The sequence below is a fragment of the Xiphias gladius genome, chromosome 8 (assembly GCF_016859285.1).
Source record: "Xiphias gladius isolate SHS-SW01 ecotype Sanya breed wild chromosome 8, ASM1685928v1, whole genome shotgun sequence".
Classification (NCBI taxonomy): Eukaryota; Metazoa; Chordata; class Actinopteri; order Istiophoriformes; family Xiphiidae; genus Xiphias; species Xiphias gladius.
The window spans coordinates 9,243,784-9,271,744 of NC_053407.1; the positions used below are offsets into that span (position 1 = coordinate 9,243,784).

The window sequence follows — 27,961 nt, forward strand, 5'->3', positions numbered from 1 at the left end:
ATGAGTGCGCCGAACAAGTCATCAGAGAAAAGGTTAGTGCGTTATTAACCTGCTAGTTTGTGAACAGAAATTCACATTTTCCTTTGTTTATTTCTGTTACATTCCATGTTTGCGCGGACTCTTTCAGAATGACAAGTCGGTACAACAGAATGTCCCCATTGTAGTCTATTTGAAAAGTTAGCCAAATTCCTGTAGCCTCATACGTCTATTACATGTCAAAGTATGTTTTTTTTTTTAATTTTCGTCAGGTACCATTTAGAAAAGTACTGTAACATGGGGTAGCTTTACACATTTATTGAATGAGATACTGAACCCAGGTCATCCCCAGAAACGGTGTGACAGACTTGACACCTTTCTAAAACAGACTGGATGTGTTTAATATTAGAAAAACGTGCCCAGGAGGTGTCAGTGTAGTTTATGCAAAGAGCTGCTCCGTTGGAAAAGGCTCTCGGTCGTACAGCTGTGCCTGTCTCTAAGAGAAAATAGCTCATAAATGCATGTCATCTAAACATTGTGTCCTTGATACGCTTGTCTCCTGTCAAGGTCAAGGACAACAAGGACAGCAGTTTCTTTGTACAAGAGTTTTATTTATGAACCCCTTAGCTAGTTGATAGTTTCTGTGAATGTGCAGTATGCCTTATGTGCAGTTATATTAAACTAATATTTTTGCTATGGACAGGAATGGCTCCAAAAATAAGCTGGATAAACTATTAAAGGAGAGAAAAGGCACCTTTCCACTTCTGATCAAGGTAGGGAGACAACCAGTCATTCCTGATAAATGTGTAATATTTGTTAGTATTGAAATAGTTTACTGAGTATTTGATTGGCTTTTTTTGTTGTCAGCGTGACCACTTTAGTATATTACTGTAAGTTATAGTGGTAGCATTTTTTTGTGGGGTGACAATAGGCCTCCCAGCAACTCTACACCCTGTGTTGACGTGCAGGCCATTAAATAAATGTTATCCAGGCAATTGTGTGCACTCAGCAGAATTGATTTATTAGGGAACATACTCTGCCTTGTGATGTTCTTGGCCTGCGCCACCGAACCATCTGAGACAGGTGCCCTTTCCCCATCTGCAAATGTTGGGAGAGCAAAACTACCCAACACTGAGTGAGGCCAAATATTGCATCTGTATCATTTGCTATGACGCCACCTTGTTTAACCCCATCCCCTCTTCCTGGAAGGTACCACAGCTTTCAGGTCTGCCCTACAAAGACATGATCAGGTAGCAGTGGACTGACCCCCCCCCCCCTTCCTGCATGTAGGGATTAGAGTGTTTCAAAGCCCCTAGGACCTCCCTCACTGAGCTCCTATAGGACACTTTCCTACTTACGGTTTATTAGACTTTTAATACATTTTGGAGCTCTTTGCCATCAGAGCAGACAAACCAGTGGAGCAGGAACGACTAAAACCCCTTGATGTGACACATTGTACAGGACACTGCTGGTTGTTTCACTCTAAAGCTACCTGAGCTCAGGGTTTATGTTGTGTGTGTGTGTGTGTGTGTGTGTGTGTGTGTGTGTGTGTGTGTGTGTGTGTGTGTGTGTGTGTGTGATTGTGTGTGTGTGTGTGTGTGTGTGTGTGTGTGTGTGTGTGTGTGTGTGTGTGTGAGAGAGAGAGAGAGGAAGGAGGGAGGGGTATTTTAATGACTTACAGATGGGTTACCACAATAATATGGGTCAATGTCATGAAAATATAGACTCCAAACCAAGCTCATACATTGTTGTGCTGTCTTATATGTACAGCATTGCATGCTGCAGGGTTTGTTGGCCAAATTCTTCAATGCTAATCCTATCGTGCCTGTTTTATTTGCTTTGATCTCAGCATTTTTAAAAAGGCCCCTCAGTTAAACATTCTCATTAAATAGCAAGGGCACTGCCAGCCGTTTATTAAGGCAAAAGATACTCAAGATAAGAGTGCTAAAAATCTTTGAACATCAGTGAGAAATTGGAAGCAGTGTCTGAGGCATCATTTGAAGCTAATCGGGTTTATGCTGTGACTGGACTCCAATCTCAGGGTGTCAGTTAAAAATCTTTCTCTCTTTTTCTAAGTTAGGGTTACAATAGAGAGCATTTGCGTCATTGCAAAATACAGGCTCAAGCAGCTGCTCTCAGCAGATGCCGCGCACCCCTTCAAGATGTGAAATGCCCTGACACTGTAGCTGGTCATGTCTTTTCATGTTTGTAGCTTTTACACAATATGACTCACTACTGAAGTCCACCTTTGGCATTTATGCCTTTTTTATATCAGAAAGTGCTGTCAGATTAATCTTGAAGTTTGGTACCAAAATATTAGTGCTGTGGGAGATCTGTAGCACTGATGTATTGGAGCTTTAATCTCTCTGTTTGGTGATTTAGGTTTATTCTAACTACAGGGTTCTTGAAAGTTTTTCACTTGTATCATACTAGCAGGAAACAGGCATGCAACTTGGGTTATGATTATTTTGATTATCAATTATTTTCTCCATTAATATACCCATAGTTTGGTTTGTAAAATGTCAGAAAATAGTGGAAAACATCTATTACAGTTTTCCAGAACCCAAGGTGACATTTTCAACAGTCCAAGACCCTAAGATATTCAATTTACAATGTTATAAAACAGATAAAAACAGCAAACCATCTCACTTGAGAAGCTGGAACCAGAAAATGGTTGGTGTTTTTGCTTAAAAAAAATGACTTAAACAATTAATTGATCTAAATTGATATCAGAATAATTGGAGAATGATTTTCTGTTGATCACCTAATCTATTAATCAAGCTCTACTTGCAACCATATATAAAAACACTGTCACTACACTCTATTAGATCATGACCTCGAATATCTTTGTGCACTTCATGACCTGCTTTAGAGTATTGTTTATCAGAGCAGACCCATACACCTGGCCCAGGTTTTACCCCCACACATTGTGGAATAGGGTGTGTGCCTCCCCATTATTCTGATGAACCTTGCCCCTGATAGGGTTTCACATCACAGCTTTGTCCCTCGTTGACACCGGACCCCCTGGATTAAAGCCGGTCATTAAAAGGGAGAACTCACCTCTGCGGAATTACAGGTTGATATCAGTGTCACTGAGCAGAGGGTTCGCACTGCCGCTTTACTTTGCATCTGTGGCTAAGTATAAAATATATTATAACCAAAACAAGCTTACTTGCAGTCATTTCTAATCACCTCTCTACTTATTTCTACTTATGTACACGTGTGTGCTTGAGACTGTGCTGTCATGTGTGCAGTTTATGTTGTCCATGTTTATGCATGCTTGCAAGCATTGATATGTGCCAACAGAAAGGCCTCTGGCTTGTTGTTAGGGCCGTCACATGGCCCATGCTTCTCAACATGTGAATCTCCATGTTCTGTTAGCACCATAATAGACCCAGGTATAGCAGCATCCTCGGTGCTGTGGATGACTGTTATCCTTCCCACTGGTCCACACAGGACTGTGAAAGTCTGGGCAGCGTTTGGCCATATATTTCCAAGAATGATCCCATAATGTGTCACAGCTGCACATTCCCATGCTGTTGTGGTGCTTCTCCAGAGAGGACAGCTGGACTGAGACTCTGCCCGAGTCTGATAAACATTAATTGCATTTACAAAGAATGCTGGGTAAACAGCCACCCAGGGAGTTTTGTTAATGAGTGCCTGGCTTGGTTGCATGAAGTGTCTGTTTTCCTTTAACAGCGAGTCATGCAATACAGAGCTGCTAAACAGGATATGGCAACGTCCTCCCCCGTCGCACGCTCACCTTCCATCCCCATAGGCTCAGGAGTATTGTTGTGTAATAATGTGTGAGGTCTTATCTAAAATATTGTTATATAAGAGGATCCGGTTGTTGTTATCTTGTTAGGCTCCCTGATTCCTTTATGATAGCTTAGCATAGTTGAGGACCCCTTTTATTCATGGAGACCATTAATAATATTATCTCAACTATTTCTACAAACTCAAGTACTACCACCACTAATACTGACAACAATAATTAGATAAATAAATTAGCTCTTTAACCTATCTACGGCTTTGGTGTTTTAGATTAATATGGTTTAGAAAAGAGGCAGATCAAACAATTTGCCAATTGTCAGTCAATAGTATAGATCAATCAAATAAGCAGTTAAATTCAATATTTTCTGTGACTGCGCAAAATTACCTTATGTAATCACACTTCCATATTTTAGTCTCCACAGACAGAAATTTAATATATGAAGAAAGGTTTAAACATTTAATCTTACTTCCACCACAGCTTAAATAAATAAAAATGTAAAAGTAAAATACACAAAGTCAGCAAACTTTTACAGTTTATCTTCTGTTTTTTTGTTTTGTTGTTTTACTGCAAAGCACTGTAAATGTGTTTAGGAAAGTGCTTTGTAAACAAAATTTCTTCTCATTATCATTATTATTATTATTATCATTAACTCCCTTTCTCTTCCACTCACAAAGACTAGATAATTATGTTAGATACTTGTGATCACAGTAATCAGGATTAACCTATAAAGTCATGCCTGTGTTGGTCTCACTGGCTGGAGTGTGTCAGTGTATACCTGTTACATCTGTTGAATGAGAAAGGCCTGAATGCAAGTTCTGTAGATTACACCTGAGCCTCGGCTAATAAAGACTTTTGGAATCTAAGACTCCTTTACAGACTATCTGACTACTTTGTTTTGATGACACTGTGTGGAGCAGTATAGCTTCTTGTATTTTGCACCCAAAGACAACAAGTTGTCCACATCTGCCACATGTGTCATCAGATTAAATCCTGCAATTTGTGCTAATTGTTGCAATTTGAAGGCAATGTGTTGTCTGTGTCAGTCTAGCTTGGACATGGGGTCTTTTGTTCCAAGGTGGTGACAAAAGCAGATCAACTTGCAAAGGTTGCTGTGGAAGGTGACAGGGAAGTTAGTACTTATGGGGTCAAAAGAAGGGCTGACAATGCTCATCTTACCTGGGTGACAAAGCTGCCCATCACCCCTGTGGGACCAAGGAGACAGGCAAAAAGTTTGAGAGGCCAGGGTGTTGGGCTACAGGCAGTTATGGAAGAGATTTAAGGAAAGTAAAAAGAGAGGAGACGAATTCTAGGAAAGTTATAAATGGAAAATGAAATGTGGTGACTTTTGCTGTGTTGCCTAGAGGTTTTGGTCCATTGGGGACATCATTGGAGCCATGTGAGGACAATGTGTGCAAAGCCATCATCACTTACTCATGCCTGGCTGCCTGAGCGTGTCGTCTCCATCCTCAGGTTCTAAGACTTGGCAGGGCAGAGTCTGGGGCATTCGGGTCAACACCCACACTTCACATGATAGGGGCTAGAGCCTACAGTGTTGTAAGCGTATTTACCATGGAAACCTATGACACACACATTTTGATGATGGAGATAAACTCACAAAAGCACACACGCATAAAACCTGTGCAAATTTTACGCCACACCTGCCTCAGATGTCTCACAAGTGAGTCAGTTATTTCATCTGATAAGCTTTAGTGAAATAACAGCATCGTTCTGTTGGGCGAGCAGAGTCAGACAGGGGGCCCTGGGTCGGGTCTCATTCCAGGGATGGATGGAAAGCAGCAGATCTTAGATGAAAGAATGATTAATGAGGTAAGACTTCCAATGCTGTACTGATTGCTAAACAAAGTATAGGCTATGGTGTCTTATTAAACCAAAAAATAGAGTTTGTATTGGGAGCCATTGTAGAAGCTTTCTACCTGTTGTTTAGTATACTGAGTAATTTCTTAGATATTTTCTCTTGGGATTTGAACTGGACAGAGCAAGTATGTAAAACTGGGATGAAAACAAATGGTGTATTACTGAACATTATCAGGACAACAGTGAACTTCTCATGGTATTACAAAGCAAAATCTACTGTGTGTCTACTTGTTTAATATTTTCATGCTTATGTTTGTAAGACATTCATTGTTAGACATTGAGGGAAAATGAAAATACAAATTTCATTTCTTCTTATACCAAATGGTTAGATTCCTGTGTTTGTTTACCAAATTCTAATACAAAAGACTATTAGAAAGTAAGGACGTATGAGAACAGCCATTCTATCTGCCATCACCATAAGAGCATTTTCTAACTTTCATGCCAGGGACATATACACAGAAAGCAGTCTTACTGTCTTGAAAAGAAAAGGTTTATAGAGGATGGCTTTGCAGAAATGCAGTCAAGACAGAAGCAGTAACTGCAGTATCATTCCAATTTTTCTAGCTCACGTTCATGATCATTGATTGGTTGTTTGATGGCTGCTTCTCTTTACTGTATGGCTAAAATGCAAAGGAGTAAGAGATCGGTGGCTAGATGGTGAAAAAGAAAACTGAGGGAATAGGGTTTCCTGAGTATTGACTGATTTCACCACAGCGCTGTAACAATGGCTGTGTGGAAGAGGTTCGTTTTTGGTGCATGGCAAGAAAATGAGACACCTCTGTCATTAATTTGTAGGATTCCCTCTAATTAGCTGTTGGTTGTCTGACACCAACTTGTTTAGGTACTGGGACACTAGATTAGTTAGAAAGGGAGAAATAGTGTTTTGTCTGTACTTTAGATTAGCCTCAAAAGTTGGGGTTAATTTTTCAGACTCACAGGTGGGGAAATGGGAAAAGGCTATTGTTTTTAATACCACCATGGTCCAGTATAAGTGACCTGTGGCCCAATTCTGGCAATTTTTCTGACAGTCTGGGTCTCAGTCTGATATAAAAGACAGACAGGAAGCTCTCATGTGTCTGATTGTGGTTATTACAGTACATAAAATAATGAGTAATGTTTTAAAGAGCATGAGAGGTTTGCAGTATGTGTACTCTGTATTTAGGTGGTTTTGACGGTTGACACAAATATGAACTAGTAGGTCAACCTGCAACTCAACCCAACCACACAAACACTCACATGCAAATATACAGAATTGGTTATTAATTCTGGAAAGAATTATATAATCTATAGCACTGTGGATGGATGTCCTCCGTAAAAAGTACCAACATAAGAACATAACAAATAAATGAAAGACTGGTTAATGATTCGATGTTATCGTTCATGGATTTTCAGCAGAATCATATCATGATGATATGATCAAACAGTACTGTATCATGTTATTTTCCTGCAAATTTCTGTCATCCAAGATAGTGATTCCATTACCAGCGGTAATAAAAAACTAACAAATTAATTATTGAAGTTTTGTTTTGCACATGAGGAGTTTGTTTACTTATAATTTAAAACAGTGGAATAATGTATTGCTTCGATTATTAAGTACTGTGATGCGTGATATTATGTTAAGGTGATAATTCCATGATTTTATAATGGCATTTTGTTAATTGATCTTAAAAGTATATCTATAGCTCAGCCTCTTGTGACACCAAGCCATATATTATTAAATATTTAAAAATTATACAGCCTTGTACTTTGCTTATGTCTATTCTGTTTTATCTTATTCTCATCTGGTGGTTGTAATGTAATACTATATAATACTTTAGCCACCTAGTAACAGAGATACCTACAGTATATTTGAGTTTATATATCTATGTATGGATATATTTTTTTTTTTTACCAACCCTTTTTTGTAAAATATATGTTTGAAAAGCAATAAAATGTAAATTACCTAATATTTGATTTTAGCAACTTACATTTTCAATTATTTGTATGTTTTTTCTATGGTGAGTTTATTGTGTTTGTTGTTTTTTTTGTTTTTGTACATATTGTATTGTTTTGTATATTTTGTATTATATATATTTTCGTGTGTGTCTGTTTGTGTTCGTACATATACATATGTATATATATATATATGTAGGAAACATACATTACAAATAATGTGACTGATTCATTAACCCATTTAAACCGTGACCCATGACAGTGCTTTGCTACAATCAAAAACTGGCTTGTGTTATTGAGGTTAGACACAAGCTGAATGAAGGCCTGTTTTTTGTCTCACCTCCTTCACCCACGTGGAGAGAGCCTGTCCACATGGCTAATGAGATTTGGCTTGGCCTGAGCCCCGCTTAATTTTCAGCTGTGTCCACAACCACAATCAGACACACAGGAACAGATTTATGTGAACAAAGAAACGCACACTAATCACTCAGTCCTTTTGATGGAGAATAAGAATAAACAGGCTAACATTCAGAATTTGGCTTGATTGAAATTACTTTACATTCGTTAAAGTAGTTTTTAGCTGAGTCAGTTGCCTCGGAGCAAATGTCAAGCCCTTGTGGGATTGAAACTCCCTAGACTTCAGGTCAGAACTCTATAGCAAAGGTTTCAGTTTTGGATTTCTAAAGAATATTCGTTTTCACAGTTGGTTAAACAGACAGAGAACTAACCTAAATTAAGACTTTTTGTCATTTGTGAATAAAGGGAAGTTTTCCTTTAAGTCCTGGTCCTTTGAGTTTCCACTCATAGATAGCTGGATGACACTCTGTTAATCCACACCTGTTTGCCAACCAATTTGTATGGCCAAGCACCATTAACATCTCATATGTAAGTCAAAATTGAGCCTGTAATCCCCTGAGTGACTGCGAGTGTGTCTAGGTATATGCGCTTGTGTCAACTTGTGAACCTGACCCATATCTTACGTGGTGAAATGCTGCCAATGAGAGGCCCTGCAGTGCGTCTAAAAGTGCAGATGCTGCAGTCCACCAGCCATCCAGGTCAAACTACTCACACTCCTCTCTGCCAAATGGCAGGAGACACTGATACTGTCTGTTTTGGCTGGCAGTTCATCTCGCTTCATTTTACCTCATCTGGCGCCTCGCAGCGATTAGCCAAGGGCCCAATAGAATGTAAGACACCAGGTTATAGTCCTCTAAGAGGCCATTTGACCCTACTTTACCAGAGTCTCATCTGGCCTGGTGTAGCCTGCCCAACAACCTGCTGTTCACTCTATCCAGATCTGGCCTGATGGTTCAAAGGCATGGGAAAGGTGTAGCCCTGGGAGGCCAACAGCCTGTCAAATTTCTCGGTTATAATTTGGTGTAGAGCCATGAATTAAATATTGTAAATTAAAAGCCTCAAGACGAGCAGGACGAGATACAGCAGCTACCTCTCTGTGTCATATAAGAGTCAAGACTGGCTGGTAGATCAGTAATGAAATACTGTACCCTGGTGGTTCATGCTACAGAAATAGCAACATTTTTCCTGTCACCTAAACAAGTTGATTTACAGAATTTATTTTTGGAAGAGGAGTGGAACTTGAGTGAGCAAAGACACTTGTGCTCACTTAGAGGAAATGTCCTTTATTATGAAAACAACATTTAAAATGAAATGTTGCATTGTAAACTATGTAATAACCTGAGGTTAAATAGAGAGTTGGTATTTTATCATCATTTGGACAACTGTAGTAAATTATTTAATAATCAATAATGAATAAAGAGGTACAGAGGTAATTACAACACTTTGGTCCCTCATAACTACCTGCAGTATAATGCTCATAGTCAGCCTCTGTGTCCTGTCCTGCTGTGGACTCTGCAGTTCCCTGCTGCCCTGCTGCTGTGTGCAGCAGGCAGAAAGACAGGGGCAGCCTGGGTGAGGTAGGACAAGCTTTCACCCACGCACTTTTTGGAAACAAGCCTGTAGCATCCCGCAGGGATGGGGGGGCAGAGAGTATGACAGCCCCACTGGCTTTGTCTCCAGGGTACAGTGGCAAGTGAGAACACAGAGGAAAGTTGCATGTGTCTGCTGAACCACATGGAAGGCCCATTAGAGTTGTACTTCCTCCTCGTCTGACTTCCCCAGCCCCATGAAGAGCCCACCTGGGAGGATGATGGGATCTGGATCTACAGTACCTCTCTATCTCTCCATGTCTCTCTAGTCCCATAACCCCACCCCATCACCCCGTCTCCCAACCTGCACTCCCAGAGGCCTCTTTTACAGGAAGCTAAGTGCCAGGCCCCTGCTGCTGTGTCTCCAGCTCAGGTTTGTCCCAGGTTGAGTCCCATCCATACGTCACTGGTAGCAGCAAAGACAGAGAACACTCCCTCACCGGTTACAGCTACAGCACAAAGCAACAGCATCCTCTCACTGTCTGTCTGCAGCCTGCCTCTCTGTTCTGTCTGCATCCCGGAGCAGAGAAAAATAGTTTGGAGGAACCTGAAAGGGAAGAAAACACAGGGGCACCGAGGTCTAATACAACCGGGATGTAACCTTGTATGAAAAAATTATGCAGCGAAGCCAAGTGCACTAAAGAAGAAGATGGTGGAAAGTCAACGTAATGATAACTGAAATTCTGCGAAGTTTGAAGATTTATATTTCGTCAAATGGAGTCAAGGAGCAACACTTATAGTTTCTAGACTTAAAGCAGCAGGAAATGCAGGCCTGGCATCATCATCATCCTTCAATTTGCTTCTGATGGTGTCTATCTGATCTCTGACCTGCTGAGTAACTACCTCCCCTCTGTCTGGAAATGGTGTCTAGAGGCTGAGGTGAGCTTCAGGGTATGGTTGTAGCAGCATGGGGGAGATGTGCTATGTGGGAAGACAGGACCTCACCTGCCTGCTGTGGTTGTAGCCTCCTCCAGGCCTGCTGCTGGGGCAGGAACAGGAGAGTTCAACCTGAGGTATGTTTAGAGGCAGTAGAGGCAAGATAGGAAGAAATGATTTGTTTCCATTTTCCCATCCACCCACACCCAAGTCCTATTCACATGCCCAGACTCTCCCTCTTTTTTAATTTTTATTTCCTGTTCCGAGCATTTAAGTCGCTATTTTTAGAATTGCTCACTGGTAGCACAATCCTTGTTTTGTCTTATGTCATGAATACATAAGCTGTCATGCCTTGTTTCATTAATTTGTGGTTGTCATGGTGATATACTGTATTTGCATTGTTTTGCTCCAGCTGCTTCTCTTGCTTTGTCACCTGGGTGACAAAATGCACACAGCATAATGACTCTCCCAGGGGACTGCTACTTGTAGTTTGATTATATGTAACAGTTTGTGAATTTTAGAGCCAGAGCATGACTTGTGCTTTTTGCTTTCTCTGCATGTTTCAGTATTAAGGAAACAGTCAGACATTTTGGGACATACGCTTTTGCTTTCTTGTCAAGAGTTAGATGAGATGATTGATACCAGTCTTATATGTATTTGTTTAATATAAAGCTACAGCCAGCCGCTAGTTAGCCTATCTTAGCTTATCATAAAGAAACAGCTAGCCTAGCTCTCTTTAAAGTTAAAACAAATCTGATTAGTCTTGTCATCACCATGTGTTTGCCAGGAAATTACTGATTCGAGGCAAGAAAAAAACGCCCCCTGAAACCACAACCTGATGTTTTTACAATTCTGGTTTTGTATGGATTAAACAAACAAGCTATACCTTACTAATCAGTGAGCTTTAGAGGTGCTGGTAGGCGGATTTTGTTATCGTTGGACAGAGCCAGGCTAGCTGTTTCCCCGTTTCCAGTCTTGATGCTAAGCTAAGATAACCAGCTGTAAGCAGTATAAATTCATATTTAGCATACAGATATGAGAGTGGTGTCAATCTACTTATTTAACTCTCAGCAAAAAAGCAAATAAGTGTATTTTCCAGAAGTGCTGAACTATTCTTTTTTACTAAATATTTCTGTGGTTCTATGATAGTTTGGTTAATCAGATTCACTGTCATATTCACTTTTTTCCACTCATGCTGCAGTGTGGAGTTAAAATTTGATGCAAAATAATGTGTGATTGTGTCACGTAAGCATTGTACGGACAATATGCAGCCTGGTCTGTTCTGCTGCACTGTAATCCGGGTTGTATAAAATGAATGCCTCCTACTACAATCCTTGTCATTATTAATCAGGCCAGATTTAAAGGAGCCTCCCACTTCTGAGAAGTCTGAGTGTCCCCTCTCTCCCTCCCGCTGTCCCCGTTTCCTCATTCTCCTGAAGAACCACTCCACCAGCAGGGGCCAAACATACTCTGTGGCCCAGCACAAATCCTGAAATCGTGCGTTAGTTCTTGCATGCTGGTTAACTGCACCTTACACACCTCTGATGAAGCTCCAGTGATTTAATTTAATGTGTTCATTGTATGGTTAACTCCTGAAATACAACAACAGCTCAGGGAATAAAGAAATAGTTTCATTGAGAGTAATAATGAGGGCAGGAGCAGCTTCCTGGATAGTTGCTCCTCCTGTTCCCAAGGCTGAGGCTGATTACTGAAGTGGCCACTGCAGTTGCATAACTGCTGTCATCTAATCATATTCATCTCCTGTACTTGTTCTGGGCTCCTCATCACATGGAGCAACTGAGTGGTTTCCCCCCTTCAGTGCGGATTAGTCATTGGAAAACAAACACTCTTCTTAAATTTGCATCATGGTAGCAACACTATGTTAATACTGTAATGTCTGGTCTCTTGTTACAGTGAAGGATAAGATGTGATTTCACGTAGCAGTGTATTAAGGGGAAAACCTTGTAACTCTTTTGTCATGCTCAAACTTAAGTTTTAGGATATTTACTGCTCTCATCTCTCAATAAAGTCCTTTCAAAATCTGTGGGATGACTAAAAAATGTATAGCAGTCAACCTAAAAATAAGGCAGTTTTCTTTAATTGTTTCTGACAATATAACAGTTTAGAAATCACCTGGCAGAGATCATAGCACAAGCTTTTCTCCTTTCCCTTTTTTATCACTCTTCTATCTTTAGTAAATGTTGGTTCTGTGTTGGCCCTGTTACATAGTCGTGCTGTTATTTTGGAGAGGACTCCTACAGAAGATATTTAGATCTCAAGAGACAATCATTTTAATATTTCCATCCCTCTTTAACACAAAATATAAGCATAAGTGTTGTAGAAGCATTCTATTCTCCATCTTTTGAAAGGTTTGAGACCCCCTGGCCCATACAGTAGATGACCAAAGTGAATATAGCTGGTAAGTAACTCTATTAGAGAAAGGAAAACATATCGAAAAGCTGCCATTTTGTGTAAGTATTGGACATTTGAGTGGTCATATATTCTGTTTTTCTTGGATATAGGCTACTGCAGTTGTGAGAGAGCGGAAACTCTTGAATTAGGTGACTCTTCGCTGAAAACAAGCGAAACTGTCGTATTCCTTTCACTTGGCTGAAGAAAGATGAGATTTCCTGAGACTGCTTGAAAGCCCTTTGGCCGTCTGAGAGCGAGCAGTTTAAATATCATTTACTATATAATAAGAGGCCTCGAGCAGTGTGGCCACTCCGTGTGTGCGTCGGTGTAACTCCTCTCTGTACATGGTCGGTGGTGGAGAGCGCATCAGGCACACCGCGCGGTGTAGGTGGATGACAGCAAACGGATAAAAAACAAATCTATATCGGGACAGCCCCAGCTGTCTGCGGCGGAAACCTGAACAGGTGGCTCCTCCAGTGTCTTAGCAGAGCGCGTCAAGGCGCAGAGACCCCCAACAGCTTGTCTCTCACGCTAATCTCTCCTCTGACGACAGCGCATTTATCTGTGCGCGTAAAACCAGCAGCACGGCAGGTGTGGATCGGTGGATCTGACCAGTCGTCGGGATTTTACTCATCGGTGTTGATTCGGCGTCCATCACGCAGTTGGACTTGTGGAAAGCGTCTTGGTTTCGAGGCTGGATTGACAGAGTTGGATACAATGCCTCTTTCTTGGATTTTATAATCTCTCCTCTGTTTTTGGATTGTCAAGCAGCTGTAAAAACTTTGGCATTGATAAAACAGCATGTTGCCAGAAATAAACAACAAGGTGAGGCAGTTTGGTTAGTGAGCTGGTTGGGTGATTGGTTGGAAAATATATTGTGGTTAACCGTAGTGTGACTGTGGTACTGGATTTGTATTTATAGTGCATTTATTTGCATATTATGTATCAGAGTGATGGTTTTCTTAAAATGACTGGGTTAATCTGGTTATTTTATCAATGAGAGAGTTTTTATGTTGTTATAACCACACTTTATCTCCCATCATATCACGTTAATTTTCCTGTATAGCTTCAGAACTTACATATTTCCATATTTGCTTTAAGTTTTTCATGGAATAAGAGATACTTTGGCCTGATACAGGGCTTCATTCCAAGCCAATTCCATTTCCAGAGAAACCTTCCACAGGTATCCTATTACAGTGATGCACTAAAGCAAAAGTCTCTCATATACTGTGCATTCTCTGTTTATCCTCATTGATTCATGCCCAGAATGTGAAGTCATTCTCACTTCGGAAATATTTCCATTTTTCCTCCACAAGTTATCCCACATGAATGCCTATTTTGTAGTCCACCCCCTTTCTCCTGACCGCATGCCAAGTTATGATGAAAAATCTGATCCATTTCTATTTCCGTCAGTGTTTATCCTACTTATTTCAGTGTTTGTTGTGCTGACAGATTCTGCAAGTCTATATGCGTTCTGGTGTATTTTTCACACCTTACATGGAAAGTAATATAAATTTAACCCTTGCTGTTTTGGGATCTTAAAAGAATTTCATCTTTTGACTGTTTTTATTGACATTAGTGGGAAAAGCCGGAATGTTTGCTTTGGCAATCGCTAACAACTAACACATACTTTGATCACATGGATTGATTACTGGTTATGGCGACTTTGCATGCATCCTTCCCTGTGGTCACAATTGATGCTAACAGGAAAGACCTTGTTGTATACAATGTAAGTGACAGGGCAATGTGATTATACATTGAAAAACGACTGTGCATGTCTGAGAGCTGATAGTGTCAGCGAGCACAGTTTTACAGTTTGTTGATGTTTACCCTCAGTTACTCCTGGTTTTATTGCTTTGCTGACCCTCTGACCAACTGACCCTAGAGGGAGGACCTGAATTAGCCAAAGCTGCTCTCACACACCTGCTGGTGATGATCCTCTACCTCCAGCAAAGACCCCCTTTCACACAGATCGGGAGTCGGCATTGCTCTTGACTTTTGTTCACGTATCTTTTCTTCAAATTATTTATTTATGTAATTATATCAAACTCATTGGCACATTTAGAACAGATGCCCTGTTTCAGGTGTTCTGAGCATAGATGGACTGTATTTATGTGTACGCAGGAAAGACAATATATATACTATCAGACAATTAAATTATATCCGACTCTCTGTTTGAAGTATTATGTCATTCACTTTCTTGTGCAACAAGGCACGAATACAGACACCAATATAATTTAACACCTTCTGTGTTGAATCTCATCTTGTACTGCTTTAAATGTGTTCATTCACTTACTCATTATTACCCTAACACGTGACACACCTGATCACATCTCTATCACGTGTTCAGCTATTTCTTTATATAGTTTAGATACTGACACTCATTCATCCACAGTGGAATAAAAGGTCACGGTCACTATTTTTCTTTGGCAACTGGGTACATAATATGATGTCACTGGGTTTCCACTTGCTCGGTGCTCATTAGCCAGGCTTACAGCAGATCTTTACAGGTGATGTTTTAGAAGCCAACCTTCCACAGTGACCTACATGGCTCCTGCTGGTCACTCATGTGCTCCTGAGATTGTAACATGACTACATTATTGTATCGTACCCTTGTCTGGCTGCGTGTGGTTTCATGTCTTACTGAAAGATTATAACAACTTGAATGTGAAGAGCAAAGCTAGGGAGTGTTTGCAGGATGTGTTAAATTTCATACAGTGACCAGTACATCTCAGAAGTTCATAAAACAGAGGTAAGAAGTCAGTTCAGTGTCTCACCCTGATCTGCTGAGCTGTCTGAGATGGGTGCGTTCATTTCTTTCTCCCTCTTGATCATAAAGCCGTGACACTGACCTGTTGCTTTTGCTTCACAATCACTGTTAAAGCTTAAGCTTATGGTTGGGATGCTGTTTCCTATCCAGCACCTGTGGACAAGGCCCCACTCAGCCTGTCTCACCCCTTCCCTCCCTCTCTACCACCCAGACTGGCAGTGAGTTTAGCATGGATCCCCATATGGAGCTAAGCTTTATTTTACCCATATGGTGTCACCCAACACAGTTGCACACTCACCCACCGATTAATAAGGCACACGTAAGCTGGCTTGGTGTTGGAGATAAGCGTACAGAATCATCCCAAATGCATGATCAACTGATCAACTCTGCGGTTGTGTTTTTTTATTGCTTCCCTTTAAAACTGTCAGGTAAGTTTCTCTCAAGTGGGCACAGGACTGGAGGCAAGTGTACATCCACTGCCAGGCACATGGACATGCACATTGGCACACACCTGCACAAACCAGCAGGTACACAGGGAATACTGGATAAAGAGAGGATCATTGTTGCTGGGTTTTTGCAGAGGCAATCTATTTTAGGATCATAGTGCATTATTTTTGCTAGTCTAGCTGTGACCTTGCTAAGCTGCCCACAGTCTGTGTGTTTCTGAAGAGACTGGAGAATACAGCCTGCATGAACACAGGAAGCAGTTTCATTGTTAATTAACATGACTGCTTTAATCTGTCTGTTTTGGTGTAAAACGATTCCTGAGTCTGACTTTGGAATTAATGTCGTTACGCATTGTGTTGTATAAAAAGTAAAAACCATAGGGGGGGAGAAATATGGTTAGACATTGCTTTTACTTCCAGCATGTAGTAAATAAAAGGGAGCACTTTCCCCCTTTTTGTAGCATATTTTATGACTCACTCTCATTCCTCCAACAGACATCACGACCGGAGGCCTTCCCTCACCCTCACAGACTCCCAGCGGAAGGAAGCCGGCTTGGAACAAACCGACCCTGCTCACAGGTCAGGTTACTCCTGAGAACAGCATGGATGTGACTGTACACTACTGTCTGCACATAAGTGGTAATGTGGTGTAACACATCACAGATTTCCGATGATACGAGAGCATCTTATTTAAACAGCATGCCTCCCAATTATGTACAGGCACGTAACTGTGTTTACTTCCTTTGCCTGTTGTGGCAGGTGCTTGCAGCTATATTTAGCCCTATCTCTATGCGTCATAACCAAGTTGGCAGATCCTGCAGCAGCTCTTAACACGTGAGAAATAACACAACTATATACTGTATAGATAAGAAAGCTTTTTTTCCTGAAAGGCTGTTAATAATTAATATGAAAGAATTTTAATGTTACTAATGCAGTATCCTACATTGCTAAAGGCTATACAATAGCATGCCTGATGGAAGGCCAGCTCTAGTTTGAATTTTTCTACCTAAAATCTGTGGAATATCTGATCAAGATTTGAAAACCTGTCTTAAATATACTTTACAATGCCCCTCTTGACACAGATGCAGATACACTTCTGTAGGATGTCATTTTCCTAGACAACTTTGCCTAGGACAGAGGGCTAATTTTGCCCATCATTGCCAGCGCTGAGCCTTGCAAGGCTGTGACACATGTAATCATGCTCCCAGAGCAAGCAGGATGGCAGCCAGAGAGAAGCAGGTTGCTGCTCTTCTCCTCCCCTACAGAGCCACCACAGACAGACTCTGTCAGGGTGCATCCTCATGGGGCTTTGTCCCCATTTCAGTCTTACCCTGATTAGTAATTCCAGCCACTACCTGCTGGGGGTCCTGGTCATCTGAGCCTCCACGTACGGAGTGCATGTGAAAGGGATGTAGATTGCAAGCTGAGAACACAATCCAAAACTGTCGAGGTGCAGCTGGATGCAAAGACATATTTATGAAAAAATGAAAGGGGCTGTGACAAGGTTGTAGCTACAGCTTAAAAGTAGTAATGCATTTAGACTTCACACTTGCTGACCTACTCTGTTTAGTTGCTTTTGTTGTATGTTTTCAACTGGATGTGCTGTTCAATATTTGCTATTCTGTTCTATATCTTAAAAGCCCTCCAGCAGTGGAAGTTGGGCAATTTCTTTGTTGATTTGCAGAAATAATCTCCCTGGTTTGGTGCTACTGATATTCACATGACTGTAAATCTGACTGAAAGATCTTGTTTTCTCCACAGGCTGCCCCTACTTTATATTGTTTCTGTTAAATGTTTTAATTTTACTTTATGTAGTGAAGTTTCTAATATGTATTTCTTTATTGAAGGCAATAAAATTAAAACAATCCCCCTGATTTACAGAAGTTTGGCCCTGGTGTAGGGACTTTGCCTCAGCTTGAGCCACCGGTGGTTCAGGTGGTGGTCAGCAATGCCAAAAACCAGCACCAGCAGTCGGACAACATCCTGCCCCAAATTGCCAACAAAGGGGGACAAAACAACTTTCAGACTCACTCGGTGAGCAACACTAGCCGTCTGTAATGTCATACAGCAGCAGCTCGTTTGCATTACAGTGTTTTGTGATGTTACTGATGTAAGGAAAAAGATCAGTGTTTCTCCAAAGTAGCTTCTTTACAGTATGAAGGTCACACTGTAGTTACATTAGCTTTTTTTTCCCCCTCAAATTACAAATGGATTCTATTTTCCCTACATGTGTTTTTTGGACAGGATGAGTGGCCGAAGCCCAGCCAGCAGTTCACCATGCGGTTTGGTGCAGCAATTGATAAAGTGTCAGTCACTCGCAACAGCAAGACGTTCAGCAACAAGCTGGAGAAAGAGAAGACATGTGAGGGACAGAGATTACCCATGTCACCCATAGGTATGTTATTAAGGATTAGAATAAAATACAAAAGAATTAGAAAGCCACAGAGACGTTATTTCACATTTTGAGTCTCTTGGGGTGTTTCAACACAAACGTAACTAAGTAACTATTTTGATTCTACTGATGCAGAAAATAGCATGTTGGCACTGAAGCCAGTTGTTCACAATCCTCTGCTCTTGGCAGAGGTGTAATCAATATGACAGACTCATACTGTCCTCCTCCTCTTACCTACTGTTGCAGAGGCACTGACGAACTTCCAGGAGCGGCTGACAGAATTTGAACAGGAGGAAATCATGGACTACACAGAGATCTGGTTCCTGGGTCTGGGCTCTCAGAAGATTGTGGGTTCCCAAGGAGCACCGCAGAACTCTGGATATGATGATGAGCATGGCAGCTACATCAGGGTAATGTGTTAGATGGAGCAGGATGGGATAGGTTTAAGCTTGTTAAATCTCATTTAAGCTATTTTACCCTATCGCTGACCGTTTTAGACCAGTACCTTCCAGGCACCCACTGGTTTTAGTCCTGAGTATTGTATGAAATCAGCTTGCAGACTACAAACAAGACTAGGTCAAAACCTAGTATATGGCTGGACCGCGTGTGGTCAATGTGCGAAATTGAGGACGTAGTTCTCTATAATCACATATACAGTAATTTAGCTGTTCTCATCTACATGTTATTCTGTTTCTGTTGTCATACAATGGAACAAGTATGAAATAATGACTAAAACACGGCCCATTGAGACTACATGTTAACCAGCAGTCACTTCTAAGCCATTTCCAAGTTGCTGAACTTTACTGCTAAAATCCTGATTTTATAACCACAATGTCGTCTGACAAAATCACCATACATATAAGTTAAAGACAACAGCTGTGCTGTGATTTTGGCTATATTTACTTGTAAAATGATCACTCAGAGAACGTTAGAAGGTCATTCACGTCTACGTAGCTGCCCTGTGGTCAATTGAATGAGACGTATAGACAGGTGTGCCTATGGAGTAAGGTGACCAGATATCTAAAATGAAAATCATAGACATTTCCATTTTTGTATATCATTAAAATATATCATTAAAATATCCAATTTTTTTAATCTATAAAATAAAATCTACAATATTTTGATGTATTTCTGAATTGTACTGTCAGAAAATCATACAGTAGCCTACCATGGTGACTGAAGCTATAGTAAACTATGGAACAATCAATAAAGAAAATTGTCTTTAATTACAAATAGTACCCTATTAGATAAAATACTTTAGTTAACAGATTGCCATTGCTTGCCTCATCTTTGTATTTTGTATTGTGTAGAATAATAATTTTGCAGGCTCTGTAGTCGTTTCTTTTCCTTTCCTCCTCCATCTCCTTCAGTCTTCTTCCTACCCAGTCTTCCTCCTCTCATTCCTCTCCACTCTCCCTGCGGGGATTAAAGCAAAAACAAAAAAAATCTTCTTAATATTTTTTTTTCCTTGACACTTGCTAGTGTCTGGTTGAGTTTCACTCGGCAGTTTTCTCTAAAACTAGGCATGCAAGTATTTAGTAGTAGAGGAAGAGTGATATGAAGTGGCTATAGCGAGCAGCCAGCCCCCTCTATTGGCCAAAACAAGCACGACGCTAGATGTCTGCTCCGCTGCCCCGTCTTTCTTTCCGGTCTGTTTTTAATTCATTCGTATAAACACAGGGACATTTCTGGGGACAGCTCCAGCTGGGGACAGGCCACCAAAAACGGGATCTGTCCCCGGAAGATGGGGATGTCTGATCACCCTACTGCAGAGGTAAAGCCCAACATTAGATTTGTTGCTAAAGGGGTCTGAAAAGTCAGTAAAACCAGTAAAAAAGGCACTAGGTTGGCAACACTGCCTGTAAACAACCCCTGATGACGTAATAGATACTGTTCGCGCCCATTCATTTCGAAAGAGCAATGGCCAATGGGGAAACCCCACCGATCAGCCAGCTGACCAGTGGTGTAAGTTTATCACTCAGTCACATGGCATTCGGCTGATCAGTGTTGTAACTTCATCATTCAGTCAGTCAGTTAGCGACAGAAATTCGTGTTTATAGTGCTGGCCCCGCCAAAATGTGGGTAATCCATTACAGTGAACACTTTGTTTATTTTTCGTCAAAATTATGTTATTGCTGTGTGGCTAAGCAGTTACGAGAAGGGATTGTTAAGAAAATTCCTCTTTGTTACTTTTGCTTTCAAGTAACTATTCTGTGCTGCCAAAAAACAAAGCATAAACACCATACATGTTAGCATCTTGCACTACAGAAGTTTACTGTTTTGTAGTTAGGTCCCAAGTCTTAGATGTTAATTTTCCCACAAGGACAAAACAAAGGCTATGTAATGTTCACTGCATTGAATTATGCACTGTTATCTCTAGCAAATCTGAAAGAAAATAGGTTTTCATACAGGGCTAACAAGAACTGAAACTAATTGCTGCCAGGAAAGGAAGAATTGAGTCTAAAAACTAATGGTATAGTTCAGCAGCGATGTCAAGTTTTTAGTTGGGCCCTTTTTGTGTCAGCCCCATTAAAAAGCACATTAACATACATTAAATTGTGTACAGACATGAAAGTGAAATAATTTTAAAGTAAGAAAATAGAAGATAGAAGAATTGGAAATGTGAAGACACCATGTTATGTATCATTTCACTCTCTCATACACACAAATGTGAAGACCTCCGAGATGCCTAAACTGAACTGAACATGACCAGGTGTCTTCATATGACCTTAATCCATCAGCTGTAGATATGACCCTGTCGTTCTGTTGGGCTGGCTTCATTGTTGAATACTGTATACAATATACTGCACAACAGGCTTAACTGTCTTGTATAAATCGGGGGACTGACATCGGGGCAGTTGTGTGTTAGTTAATATGCAATGAATGAGCTGTTTAAGGCTGAGTGACTGACCATTGTTTAGACTCTTACATCTCTACTGAGGTTCATCTCACTGTCATAGCTTTGAGTGACAGTTACAGCAAAGCCATAGTATACTTAGTACTGTCGCTGGTATGTGCACAGCAGAGTGCAGGTAATCATTCTGTGTATCTTAAGACTGTGGTGTCAGTGAGTACATAACATGTACAATCATTACCAGTGGCTATTATAGATTAAAATTGAGTTAATTACATTGTTTTGATGTGTCCATATGAGTTAATTTTGCTGTTTGTGATAGAAGTTATTTTAGTAGAAGTATACAATACATGAAAGTGAATTCTGCTTAAATATTCACTGTGCTCTGTCCCTTGTTCTTCCAGGTGCTGCATGACCACATTGCCTACAGGTTTGAAGTGCTTGAAGTGATTGGGAAAGGCTCCTTTGGGCAGGTCCTAAAATGTCTGGACCACAAAAACAATGAACTCGTAGCAATTAAGATGATACGTAATAAGAAAAGGTAAGCTGGACTCTTTCAAACATATTTTATTTACTTGATCAAACCTTTTCTGGAAAAAGTTTTTCTGGATCATTCAAACTGTTAATCTAGGATATTTAAAAAACAGTCTGTATTACTATGTTAAGCATTCAAGGAGTCAACTTTTGGCATTCATTTGAGATCTGATACCCGGTTGTAAGGTTTTTTCCCACATGCCTGCTTCATGATCATTTTACATTTTAGGAGTCTGCCGAATCATTGAGATCCTGATTTAGCGTGACATAAGTCGGCACCTCTGGGTGTTACCTTATCTGTCCGTCCTTGCTGAGGATCACGGTGGCAGCAACTGCCTTAGTCCTGTAGGTTAGATACAGGAGGAACCATTGGGTCTTACCGCCACTTCAATAATGCAGAAAACAAAATGGGTGCAAACTGCCACAGCACTGCCTCAGGAGATCTGTGCACCGTGTCAGATAGCTATCTTAGATCTAATTTTTCCTGAAGGAGGGTTGTGAATGGTTGACATATAGAAATATCAAGGGATTTTAGGGATTTTTGTGCTGGGATAAACCTCCCTGTCAGAGAAAATTGACAGCAAACATGTTCATATATTAAAAGTTTCCAAAGAGTCCAAATGTTAGAGTACATGCCGCTTGTCAACATTTTGGCATGTCAGAATTTGACACTCAGAACATGGGTACAGTCATATATTAATTCTGACCCAGCTATACCTGGAAAATCCAGCAATAAATCCTGTTTACATCACCATCAGGTAATAATGGTGAATTTCAGTATCTAACAACTCTGCAAATTTGCTTGTAGGTTTCATCACCAAGCCCTAGTAGAGCTGAAGATCCTGGATGTAATAAAGCGGAAAGACAAAGACAACCTCCACAACGTCATCCACATGAAAGAGTACTTTTATTTCCGAAATCACCTTTGCATCTCCTTTGAGCTCCTCGGGTTAGTCACCGGCATTAAGCATGCAAGCAAGCAGACCTGCATGTTCAGAATATTGCATTACAGGACACTACAAAGACAAGACTGAATAATTGATCCGTGAATCAAACTTATTCAACGTTAGCCACCTTTCCCCAGGTACAACATCAGGGTCTGATCACTGATGACCGTCTCTAGTCATTATTTCTACCTCTACATGACTGCAGTCAATCACGCGTTAAGTGATTACCTGTGTACCTTAAGCCATCTGCGTTTCAGCGTGGATCGCCACTGATATCTATTTGAGGGGAGATAGTTTTGTGTATCACTCTGGCTGAATGACCTTTAGAGGACGTCCTGGACTGCCACCTTGTCTAACATTACTGTCACCGAATCCTTTAGTTAAGGCCTTGATTATGGCCCTATCTCTTACCCCTTCTTGCTTCATGGTGTGGTGACTGCTGTTACACAGTCTAAAGAAGTTTATGCTTATCACAGATGGCAAGAAATAGCGGGAGGACACACTGCGTGTCTCTGTCCCATTCTGAATGTGAGCACAATCAAAGATTATTTCCAATTAAGTGCTTGACAGACAGTGGATGTTTTATTGTGGTTGATTTAAAGTGTAAAGTGACATCAAACTTAGCAGCCTTCTTTTTTAAGAGCTTTTATTTAAGGAAAATGAAGACGTACTTTAGGTGCTGCATCTTGTTTCAAAGGAATCTTTACTGAACTGACTTACTATGTATAGAAGATGTACTGTATATAGGTAGAAAAAGAAAAAAATGCAAAAATCCAATCTATCCTTTTTAAAGAAATACAACATGGTAATAGTTTATGTTTCAACAGCATTCTGAACTAACCATGAATCACATTTTGTTTCTTTCCACAGGGTGAACTTGTATGAGCTCATCAAAAAAAACAACTTCCAGGGCTTCAGTCTTGCTCTCATCCGTCGGTTTGCCCATGCTCTTCTCAGGTGCCTGCAGATGCTGCACAGAGAGAAGATAATCCACTGTGACCTCAAACCGGTACTGACCTCTATTGCACCTGTAATGCCTGAACCTATATTTGGAATATAGATTATTGGACATGATTTAAAATATAGTGAAGTCAAAACCTGATGTGGACCACACTTTCTCATAGACTCAATGTACTGCTGTTGATAATTGTACTGCAAAAGATTCCCCAGAACAATAGTGTGAATTTTGCTCCATCTTGTGGAGCATTGTAATATTGCACCGTTACCAAAATAAAAGCAATGGTGTTTGAATGTTTCTGGTTTTGCTTCTGAACAGGAGAACATCCTTCTGTCTCAGAGAGGGCCAGGGAACATCAAGGTGGTGGACTTTGGGTCAAGCTGTTATGAACAACAAAGGGGTAAGAGCCTATAACTAATTTGAGAGAATATGTAACAATCATTTTTACCATGTTGGTTTATTCAAAGAAATGGTCAAGACTGGTCCACTAAACATAAATCTAATACACGAACTTATACACCTTATTATCTCTTTGTCTCTTTTTCCCTCTACTTCCACCTCCATTAGTATACACCTATATCCAGAGCCGTTTCTACCGCTCCCCGGAGGTGATCCTGGGTCACCCCTACAGTATGGCCATTGACATGTGGAGTCTGGGCTGCATCTTAGCTGAGCTCTACACAGGCTATCCTCTCTTCCCAGGAGAGAGTGAAGTGGAGCAGATAGCTTGCATAATGGAGGTATGACAAGGATATAACTATGTCCATATTTATCGCACTTGTTTTTCAAGTTAAACAAAAATAAATACAAACTTTTGCAATATGGTTGACGAGTTGCTTCAGTATTATTAAGGTATCCTGGTATTATAACTTACAGGTTCTGGGAATGCCTCCAAATGATTTTGTTCAGTCAGCATCAAGGAGGAGGTTGTTCTTTGGTGAGAATTTTTTTCTTTACCTAGATCTTTTTTTAGATGTCTTATTTCTGTGGATATATTTTTTAATCTTTATACAGCATACAATGTAGATTATACAGCAAGCCAGAATGTGGGATTAGTAGATGAGAAAATGAATGGACATCTTGGTAGGTTACTGCTTTGCAGAAAGTGTGAGATAACTCTGTGGGAACAAGAAGACAAACTGTACTGTGTTTTGTGTGCAGATTCCAAAGGAAACCCAAGGAACATCACTAACAGCAAGGGGAAGAAGCGGAGACCCAACTCCAAGGAGCTGTCAACTGTTTTGAAAACTAATGATGCTTTATTCTTAGACTTCATCAAACGCTGCCTCACGTATGTCACCTTTGCACTTCTGCTAGACTGATTACAATAATAAGTTTCTCTCTTGTTCGTCTTACATTCTGAAATGACTGCATAATAATATTTTAATGGTACTGCATTAATGGTCAAATAACAAGCTGCAGTTAAATTATTTTTCTCTGCTCTTCAGTTGGGATCCAACCAAGCGTATGACTCCTGATGAGGGGTTACAGCATGATTGGATCCTGGAGGGAAATTTCAACAAAGTCCGTCCAAGAACCAGACCTACAGTGAAGAAGGTCTCAGACAGTTCGACCAACACAGACAGACAAACTACTAGCAAGCCTGGTAAGAGTACAGTCCATTTCCTCATCCACACCATATACTTAGAATAATAACTGCATTTACATAACATTTTGAGGTAAAAGTAAAAAATTATGCTTATAAAAATAAAGACTAGCTTAACCTTAATAAAATCTATTCAGTTCAGTCTGAATGGTACATGTTTTCCCTTGTACATATTTTGATTAGCATTTCATAATAAGTACTTCACATTTATGGGGATTCAAATAATACAACCTGAATAACACTGGAAACATAACAATATACAGTCTTGGTTGAAATTAGCGGCACCCCTGAATTTTCAGTACAAAATTTAGAATATCTTCAGAAATAAATGCAAATTGACCAATTTAGTGTAATCAGAATATTTAATAAAATGTCCAAAGTTACTGAACAACAACAACCAAAAAAATACTTTCATACACCAAAAAAAATACAGATATAAAATCTATGCTTGAGACAATTATTGGCACCCTTTTGATGAATTGAAATTAGTTCATATTGGTTTTACTGCATCAAAAGGGGCTGACTGTTTCCAGTATCTTTTTCACAATGGCAAAGACAAAAGAGCTGTCTGAGAGCATCAGAAATGCTGTTATTAAAAAACATAACACTTCAAAATTAACTTCTCAATTATAACTATGCAATTGCGTTGTAGCCTACGAGGCGATTGCCGAAGAACGCTGATGCAGATGGAGCTTCAGGGCTGACCTAGAGCAATCTGAAATGATGGTTTCAGCCCATACCATATGCCGCACACTAAACCAAGTACAACTCCATGGATGAAGGCCAAGGAGGAGACCACTATTGAAAGAAAGGCACAAAAATATAAGACTAATGTTTGCAAATGTTTGCTCTTTAAAACTGCAGTGCATCAGTTTCTTTATAGGTGACAAAATGAAGCCCAAAAGAATCAGAATCACCTACCTACAGTAAAACATAGTGGAGATTCTATCATGCTGCAGGGCTGCTTTGCTGCCTCTGGTACTGGACGCATTGACTGTATCAAAGGAATGATGAAATCAGAAGATTACCAAGGCATTTTAGAGCAAAATGTGTTACCTGGTGTCAGAAAACTAGGTTTGAAGCAAAGATCTTGGGTCTGTCAGCAGGACAAAAACCCAAAAAACATATCCAGCAGCACAAAAGGATGGTTGAAAAGGAAAAGATGGATTTTTACACTGGCCAACAGTGAGTCCTGACCTAAATCCCATTGAAAAACTTTGGAGAAAGCTGAAATCTGCCATTGTAAAAGGGACACCTGCAAACTTAAAAGCACTTGAATGCATAGCAATGGAAGAGTGGCAGAAACTAGCAGCAGACAGGTGTAAAAGGCTTCTAGATGGTTTCAAGAAACTTTTAGAGGCTATCATTGTTGCCAAAGGTTCTGCAACTAAATAGTATTGAAGGGTACCAATAATTATGTCTGGGGTACATTTTGTGTTTGTATTATTTCACTATTATGGATTTTTTTTTTAATTTTCTTTTGTTCAGTAACCTCCAACATTTTATTATTAATTGTGATTATAAAAAAATGGTCAATGTGCACTTTTTTCTAAAGATTTCTAAATTTTGTACTTAAAATTCAGGGGTGAATTTCAATCAGGACTGACTGTCATCCCTTAAATCAGTTTTTACATCTCTACCCTCCCCGCCTCCGAAAAAAAAGTACAACACAAATACAGTTATTACAATACAGACAAACTCAAACTCAATGTTTAAATACATAAAAAAACACCTCAACACCAACAACCCCACACCTTAACTGGAAACAGTCACATACTCCTGTCATTCCACATCGCTGTGCTAATAAAATATAAAATAAATAAATAAAAATGTTACTTCCTTGTCCTTCCGTATGCATGTATATGCATATACATAAACATGTTAGAGTGACAACAGGCAAATCATAAATCTTGGCTTCGACATTATTTCACACTTCATACATAATGCTGTGCATTCACTGTGACACCTGGATCTGATAACACTCTGATGTCAAATTAATGTAGTATATGAATGATCCTGTATTGTACTTCACGAGACATATTTAAACAACTTGTGCTTTTAGTATTCATTCATATTAATTTCCAGTCATCTTGCACTCCCAATGTCCACTTCCCATGAACACCTATTTGCAGTAGCCAAAGATTTCTCCCAGTTGACAATTTCATATTAAAAATGATGCGGTAATTTTTTATTGAGTGAAACAGATTTAATTAATAATTATTCTGGAGGACCAATTTTCAGTCTGACTTTACAGTCGGGGACTGAGCTGAATGAGTACATGTTGCACACATAACTTTGATTATTAGGATACCCATTAGCTGATGCCATAGCTGCAGACATACCTACAGAGTTCTTTTTTACTCACCTCAAGCTGACGTTTAATTTCCTTTGTTACCACGGTACAGCAGAGAAGGTCAGCTCAGAAAGCAACACTAACGACAAGCTGAAGAGGGAGAGCTCCGAAACTGGAACAAAGATGGCCCCTGCCGAGCGCTTGCGGCCCATTGGGGCTTCAGCAGAGGAGGAGGTGTGTGAGAGCGATACCAAACAGCAAGGAGGTGGAGAAAGGCCTGTTCACATCATCATCAGGCCTCAAGAGGAAGTGGGCGCAGAGAGGAAAGACAGTCAGGAATCGTCTCAGTGTTTGCCCCCTGTCATCTAA

At 40.2% G+C, this 27,961-nt stretch overlaps 1 protein-coding gene and 1 long non-coding RNA gene across 2 annotated transcripts; one reads left to right on the forward strand and one right to left on the reverse strand.

Annotated features, from left to right (window-relative positions):
- Positions 1-27,961, forward strand: dyrk4 (dual-specificity tyrosine-(Y)-phosphorylation regulated kinase 4). The gene is made up of 15 exons (XM_040132609.1): positions 1-32; positions 680-749; positions 16,504-16,587; positions 17,890-18,042; positions 18,253-18,403; positions 18,647-18,810; positions 21,659-21,795; positions 22,597-22,737; positions 23,606-23,744; positions 24,012-24,093; positions 24,261-24,433; positions 24,570-24,630; positions 24,855-24,984; positions 25,142-25,299; positions 27,705-27,961. The coding sequence occupies exons 1-15, from the start codon at positions 1-3 to the stop codon at positions 27,959-27,961; spliced, it is 1,932 nt and encodes a 643-aa protein (XP_039988543.1).
- Positions 25,769-27,797, reverse strand: LOC120793031. The gene is made up of 3 exons (XR_005707926.1): positions 27,665-27,797; positions 26,221-26,293; positions 25,769-26,097 (listed from the first exon to the last, which is right to left on the reverse strand). It is a non-coding gene; the product is annotated as an uncharacterized LOC120793031 (long non-coding RNA).